Source organism: Grammomys surdaster, unplaced genomic scaffold (assembly GCF_004785775.1).
Source record: "Grammomys surdaster isolate TR1022 unplaced genomic scaffold, NIH_TR_1.0 204, whole genome shotgun sequence".
In the NCBI taxonomy this organism is placed as follows: Eukaryota; Metazoa; Chordata; class Mammalia; order Rodentia; family Muridae; genus Grammomys; species Grammomys surdaster.
This window is the reverse complement of record NW_021604649.1, coordinates 1901886-1909438: the sequence shown is the minus strand read 5'-3', so window position 1 is coordinate 1909438 and position 7553 is coordinate 1901886. Positions and strand designations below refer to the sequence as shown.

Here is a 7553-nt window from a genome sequence, read left to right as displayed (position 1 = left end):
ATATATATATATATATATATATATATATATATATATATATATATATGTCAGTTTGTAAAGTGCTTGCTAGGCAACCATGAAGACCCGAGTTTGGATCTCTAGCAAAATCTCAGGGCTGTGGATGGGCGGTGGAGACAGAGGATCCTGTGGGCTTACTGGCACACTGCTATAACCTGATTGGTGAGCTCTGGGTTCAATGGGAGGTCTAGTCTCAAAAAATACTGTAAAGAGAGATAAAAGAGACACCTGACATCCATTTCCAGCCTTTACACACATGTGCATTCATGTGCACATACACGAGAACACACATGTACAACATATAGTCGCTTCACTGAGTGCCTGCTATGTTCCAGGCATTCACACATTCTCTTCCTATCACGTAGACACAATTGAGTAGAATAAATCTTGGTTACATATGCAGTGGGACTTAGTTATAATTGATATGGCTGTCGTTCACTGGTAAAGACACTTACTTGCCTAGCATGTACAAAGGCCCCGAGTTGAACTCCATCAAGGCAGAGGGAAAAAAGAAAACTTGGACATACCTAGTCATATTTGGATAGTTTCAGAGTCAAACCAAGCACTTCACAGGATACACACAGATAAAAACAAAGCTCTTAGTTAAAACTGTCAGACAGGCTCATAAAACTACTCCTGAGTTAAACTGACCAAATCACACATGTGCACCAAAGTCCACGGGATTAGAGTAGGGACTGGTCCCTAAACATACAAACCTGTATGTCAAAATATACAGAGGCACTAGGCAAGGTGGTGCATACCTATAATTCCAGCCCTTGTGAAACTAAGGCAAATTCCAGGCCAGCCTGGGCTACAGGGCAAAAATCCTCTCAAAAAGGTATATAGAAAGCCAGACGTGGTGACACATGCCTTTAACCCCAGCACTTGGGAGGCAGATCTCTGTGAGTTCGAGGCCAGCCTGATCTACATTGTGAGTTCCAGGACAGCCAGAGCTATCTAAAGAGACTTTGTGTCAAAACAACAACAAAAGGATATGCAGAGGGAGTTAGGGGCGAGCAGTTCAGTGAGTGAGCACTTTCCTGGCATGCAAGAGATCTTGGGTTCCATCCACATTTTTTTTAAAAAAGGCAGAAAGATGTACGCAAGTGAAAAAAAACGTACTGCAGTGTGTGCTGTGTGCACAAATGAACACACCTGGAACTTCATTGTGTATGTATTTTTAAAAAAATAATAAAAACTGAGACACTGTACCAGTAGTGTGAATCTGGAGTCTAACAGTCTAAACATACACACACGGTTGCAACCACAATCAAGAGGACCTCCATTCCCCCGAGCACACACACACAGCCTGAGCGGATCTGCCATACAATAATCGCCAAAGCAAACAAGGAGATGGAGTTGACAGAGCGCACACAGCCGATATGACCCACAGACCACTAGAGTCAGCAATCACACATTTAGAGCTAGAGAGAGTCCAACAGCCCGATGAACCCAGCATCAGCTAAACAGGAAAAATGAGAGTAGCCAAGTGTCAAACACATATGGTTGGGATCAATCGCAGCATACGGGACCCAGCTGTCACCCATCACATGGCTGGCCAGAGAGAACCAGCCAGTCCAACAGTTACCGAGTCAAATCCAGAGTCTACATCTACTGAGTCTGTACAGTCACACACACGTGTGGTCAACATCAGCACGCACCAAGCATACAGAGAAAGCTGCCAGCAAAAATCAGCCTGAAGAAGTCTCAAAGCCAGAGTCTACCAGAGTCCTGTGGTGACCTATGGTCACATGTAATATTGACTCATAATACACAGGAATCATAGTCTGTCACGGTTAGCATGCAGTAGTCTCAAAACAGAGCATGTGAGAGGCAGGTGGACACAGAGTTGAAGATGATAGCTAGAAGTCACAAATAGGGTTAGGGCCAGTCTGGGAGGTACTATATACTCACCCCTCAGGGTCCATGTGCAGGAAGGTGCCGATAACCAGGGGGAGTTCAGATTTGATGATGAACAGGTAACTGGACATAGCTGGTGCAGATGGTGCCAATATTTAATCAGGACTCCCTCTCTCCCAGTCCACCCTTGGGAAAGCCTACCTCACTCGGTCTACCCTCTTCCCCCAGTTGACCTTCCCCAAGACCTCACCCCCAACATTGTGCAGGCAGATGATGATGGCCACCACCACTTTCCCAGCAGGTCCAAATGCCCTCTGTCCCAGCTGCTCATAGGCGCGGATACCTGTGAATGAGGAAGCAGGAAAGAATAGCCTGTGAGTTTGGGAAAGCCAGGCTAGGAAGGAGAGTTGTAATTCAGCTATGACTGAGAGAGGCTGGAGTGGAGGTCTATATACTTTAAGGTGGAATTAGTGAATCTGGGAAGTAGTATCTGAGGGCCAGAGAGAGGTTAAAGGCTGAAGGCGAAGACCTGGGGCTTGGGAGACAGACTATAGACTGAGACCATGAAGGGAGAGAATCCTGGGACCATGATTGCTGAGAAGCAGAGGTCTTAGGATTTCAGAGCTGGTTTCCAGGTTAGGAGGACCTGAAGACTGAGGGTTAGGGGATAAGAGATGGAATGTAATAGTCTGGGACCGGAGAGAGTATGGTGGCCAAAGGGGTGGGTATTGGGAACTGAGAGGTGGTGATCTAGGCTTCCAGATAAAGTCTGGGACTGGGGTTAAATGTAGGATCTGTCATACAGGGAGTTGAGTGTGGGAACTGGGGTGCTGAGTTTGGAGTCTGAGGTCAGAATGGTTATATCCAGAGTCAGATCTGAGTTGCAATCAGACATCAAGAAAGTGGGGCTGGGGCTGGGGCTCCAGGTCTGAGTTGAGCTCTGGATTGGAATCTAGAGTTGGAGGTCCACAGAGGATGGGGATGGAGGCTGGGAATCTCACCTACAACACTGGCACAGGTGAGCAGGAGGTGGATGGAATAAGAAGACAGGAGGGCGATGCACAGCAGCAGACCCCTACAACACACAGCTCAGCTGAGTCTTGGCCCAGGTCTCCCACTCAGCCCTCCACACCACTGACCAACACCCCCAGCCCCCGAGAAGCCACCTATAGACTCACAAAAAGAAGATGACTCCAGTGTGGGCCATGGCATAAGCCAGCCCCAGGATACCACTCCCCATGATGGCGTTGCTGAGGTTGAACACTGACATTCCGAATGATGTCTTCCCCTCAAACTGTTGGCAAGGGGCAAGATCCAGCAATCACAGACGGGGAGGGGGAAAACAGAACAAGAGGCTAGAGTGAAGCCGGGGAAGGACAGGAAGATGAGACCACTGGGAAGGGGAGACATCCATGAGGAGTGACAGGAAACAAGAGGAAGCTGAAAGGGAAAGTTGATGGCAAGAAACGGGAAAGGGAGAGCTTAGGAAAGGAAAAGTATGAGACAAGTCTGGCGGGAGCAGCTGGAAATGCAAGGGGCTGCAGATGAACATCTGGAGATAAGAAACAATAGAGGGGGAAGAGCCCAAATCAGAAGAGGAGAATATTTAGGGAGAACAGTCCCTAGGGCAGGGAAGCAATAGATGGGAAGGAAGAAACTAAGCAACAGAGAGAACTAGAGCGAGAGCATTTGAGGAAAAGGGGTATCTAGAGATGACAGCAACTGAGGAGCCAATAGCTGGGCCAGGGAGATAGCTAGACCGGGGAGTAGCTAGGGAGGAGAAGGGGTTGGGAATAGATACGGGAGGTGAGACTTGCACGGGTCCTGCGAGCTCACTTACATCCAAGAACTGAACAGGTTTCCTCCCAGGAGCAGGGCTATGGGTTGTGGGCAGGAAGCCTTCGCGTTCCTGCCTGTAGCTGGATAGGGAAGAAAAACCAAGGCTGATGAAAAGGTAACCCTGACCTCTTTCCCAACAACCCTGGCTCCTTGGATCCCCTACTCACCCCGCAGCGGCACCCGTAGAGAGGGTTCCATTCATCTTTGGTTCCTGCATTTCCATCCTGCTGGCAAAGAGATGGGGTAGGAGGGTCAGGAGTGGAACAACGGAACTAGAAAGTGACGAGAGTTAGAAGACGGGGAGAGGAGCCCCGCAGAGACCAACAGATGTAATTCAGAGCGACTGGCCAGAGAGACAAACAGGGACAGAGAAGAAAGAGGGGCAAAGAAGTGGAAGAATTGAGGACAAGCCTGAGAGAAAAGTGAGAGAGAGAGAGAGAGAGAGAGAGAGAGAGAGAGAGAGAGAGAGAGAGAGAGATAGATATGAAGATTAGGGGAGGAGAACCGAAAACAGCTTCTTAGAAACCCGGGGCAAAGAAGGCAAGAAAAGATAAATAGAAAGAAGGAGAGACACAGAGAGATACAGAAAGACCCACCCCACAGCGCATGAAATGGCCATTTGAAGTAGGAAATAGACTTTCCTCTCACAGGGCAGACTCTGACTCTCGCGCCGTCTGCCCTTTTCTGTCTCTTTCTGTCCCTATCTCCCGCCCCCACCTCTCTCCGGCTGGCTCTTAGCAGGGACACGTGTCACCTGTCTGCCCCACCCCTCCTAGCGCCGCCCTTCCCCCCTCAGCTTAGAGACCCCAGCCCCAGTGCTGCAAACTGCTTTTATTCCGGTTCTGAATATCTTCAGCAGAGACTGAAGCAAACTGAAATGCCCCCCTTCCTGGGACAGAACTGACCCGTATACGAATGTAACTAGATGGTGAAGCGCTTTCAGTCCTCAGCATTACAAAGAAAAGGGGGGAAAAGCCTGACCCAGGGACTTGCATTCAACTTCCATTCTAGATTCTAGAGGAGTTTTCTTGGACCCCTATCAAGTCTTAAACTCTCCTCTCCTGAGAGAAATCGTTTAGGAGACACTTCCAGACTTGAACCGCTTTCTGAGCTTGGGGTGCCTCCCAAGCCCGTATAAGTTTAAACCTTTCCCCTCCTGATAATGAGCCTGCCAACAATACCCAAGTCCCCCTCCCAGATCCTCCTGTGTTTCTCAGGGTAAGATTGTCTCTGCAATCCCCACCGAAACCTGTAAACTCTGTCTTTTTTAATTAGCAAATTGTACAAAATAGTGGGTCTCACTATGACACTTCACATATGTATGAAATATGCTTTGATGGTCTTCATTCCCCCCATTACCATATCCTGCTCTGCTTCCAGCTGTTTTCCTTCCCCTACCTCCAAGGCGCCCTTCTGCTTTCATGTATTATCTCTACTGTTGTTCTTTTTACTTTGTTATTGTTCCATGTATACATACATACATAAATACACCCTGCTGAGTCTATTCAGTGTTGCTTGACTATCTATGCTTTTAGGGCTGACCACGCATACTGGAGAACCAATTGGGGAAGCTCATCCCTGGGCAAGATTGATTCTCCCTCTTTGAGCAGTTATGAACTGCCTATAGACATCATGACTTTATTTACAAGTGGGGCCTTTTGAGATTTTTTTTCCCACCACCGGTGTCAACTAATGTCATTGTTTCTGGTCTTGCATAGGCAACTATACTGTTGAGATTGTATGGGTGGAGCTACCTTGTCCTATATAGTCTCTCAGCCAATGCACTGATCCTCTTCTGACAACCTTTGTTACCTCTCTTTATAAAGCTCTCCAAGCCCTCGACGTAGAGGTTGTGTTGTGTGTATATCCATTGGGAATGGGCACACCACAGTCAGTTCATTGGTGTCTGTATTAATGGTCTCCATGTGCTGAAAAAAAAAAAAACAACTTTTTCGAGAATGAGTGAGAGCTACACTTACCTTTGGGTATAAGGGTAGCTACTTAAAAATGCCAATAAAGAAAAAAGCCCAGGACCAGATGGTTTTAGTGCTGAATTCTATCAGACCTTCAAGGAAGACCTAATACCAATTCTCTTCAAACTATTCCACAAAATAGAGACAGAAGGAACACTACCCAATTCGTTCTATGAAGCTACAATTACACTCATTCCCAAACCCCACAAGGACCCAACAAAGAAAGAGAACTTCAGACCAATCTCCCTTATGAACATCGATGCAAAAATACTCAATAAAATTCTAGCAAACCGAATCCAAGACCACATCAAAACAATCATCCATCATGATCAAGTAGGTTTTATCCCAGGAATGCAGGGATGGTTCAATATTCGGAAATCCATCAATGTAATCCACTATATAAACAAACTTAAAGAAAAAAACCATATGATTATCTCACTAGATGCTGAGAAAGCATTTGACAAAATTCAACATCCCTTCATGATAAAAGTCTTGGAAAGATCAGGAATTCAAGGCCCCTACCTAAACATAGTAAAAGCAATTTACAGCAAACCAGTAGCCAACATCAAGCTAAATGGAGAGAAACTTGAAGCAATCCCACTAAGATCAGGGACTAGACAAGGTTGCCCACTCTCCCCCTACCTATTCAATATAGTACTGGAAGTCTTAGCCAGAGCAATTAGACAGCAAAAAGAAGTCAAAGGGATACAAATAGGAAAGGAAGAAGTCAAAATATCGCTATTTGCAGATGATATGATAGTATACTTAAGTGACCCCCAAACTTCCACCAGAGAACTCCTAAACCTGATAAACAACTTCAGCAAAGTGGCTGGTTATAAAATCAACTCAAACAAATCAGTAGCCTTCCTCTACATGAAAGATAAACAGACTGAAAAAGAAATTAGGGAAATGACACCCTTCACAATAGTTGCAAATAATATAAAATACCTTGGTGTGAATCTAACCAAGCAAGTGAAAGACCTGTATGACAAGAACTTCAAGTCTCTGAAGAAAGAAATTGAAGAAGATCTCAGAAGATGGAAAGATCTCCCATGCTCATGGATTGGCAGGATTAATATAATAAAAATGGCCATCTTGCCAAAAGCAATCTACAGATTCAATGCAATCCCCATTAAAATCCCAACTCAATTCTTCACAGAGTTAGAAAAGGAAATTCTCAAATTCATATGGAATAACAAAAAACCTAGGATAGCGAAAACTATTCTCAACAATAAAAGAACTTCGGGAGGAATCACCATCCCTGACCTCAAGCTGTACTACAGAGCAATAGTGATAAAAACTACCTGGTATTGGTACAGAGACAGGCAGGAAGATCAATGGAATAGAATTGAAGACCCAGAAATGAACCCACACTCCTATGGTCACTTGATCTTTGACAAAGGAGCTAAAACTGTCCAGTGGAAAAAGGACAGCATTTTCAACAAATGGTGCTGGTTCAACTGGAGGACAACATGTAGAAGAATGAAAATTGATCCATTCTTATCCCCTTGTACAAAGCTCAAATCTAAGTGGATAAAGGACCTCCACATAAAACCAGATACACTGAAACTAATAGAAGAGAAGGTGGGGAAAAGCCTCGAATACTTGGGCACAGGGGAAAAGTTCCTGAACAGAACTCCAATGGCATATGCTCTAAGATCGAGAATTGACAAATGGGACTTCATAAAATTGCAAAGTTTCTGTAAGGCAAAGGACACTGTCAATAGGACAAAACGACAACCAACAAATTGGGAAAAGATCTTTACCAATCCTTCATCTGATAGAGGGCTAATATCCAATATATACAAAGAACTCAAGAAATTAGGCTCCAGGCAACCAAATTACCCTATTAAAAAATGGGGT

General features: G+C 45.4%; 1 protein-coding gene across 2 annotated transcripts in view; it reads right to left on the bottom strand.

The window, feature by feature from the left end:
* Slc38a5 (solute carrier family 38 member 5) overlaps nucleotides 1-4653 on the bottom strand; it is an 8793-nt gene extending 4140 nt beyond the window's left edge. Inside the window, exons 1-7 of one of the 2 annotated variants that reach the window (XM_028770827.1) lie at nucleotides 4544-4653; nucleotides 3885-3941; nucleotides 3719-3797; nucleotides 3057-3172; nucleotides 2880-2953; nucleotides 2129-2221; nucleotides 1933-2011 (exon numbers count right to left, since the gene is read on the bottom strand). In XM_028770827.1, coding sequence (XP_028626660.1) covers nucleotides 1933-2011; nucleotides 2129-2221; nucleotides 2880-2953; nucleotides 3057-3172; nucleotides 3719-3797; nucleotides 3885-3940 — 497 coding nt within the window. In that variant the 5' untranslated portion in view covers nucleotide 3941; nucleotides 4544-4653. Of the gene's footprint in view, nucleotides 1-1932; nucleotides 2012-2128; nucleotides 2222-2879; nucleotides 2954-3056; nucleotides 3173-3718; nucleotides 3798-3884; nucleotides 3942-4313; nucleotides 4438-4543 lie in introns of those variants that run through there. The other variant, XM_028770826.1, reaches the window with a different exon arrangement.
* Between the last annotated feature and the right edge of the window lie 2900 nt (nucleotides 4654-7553).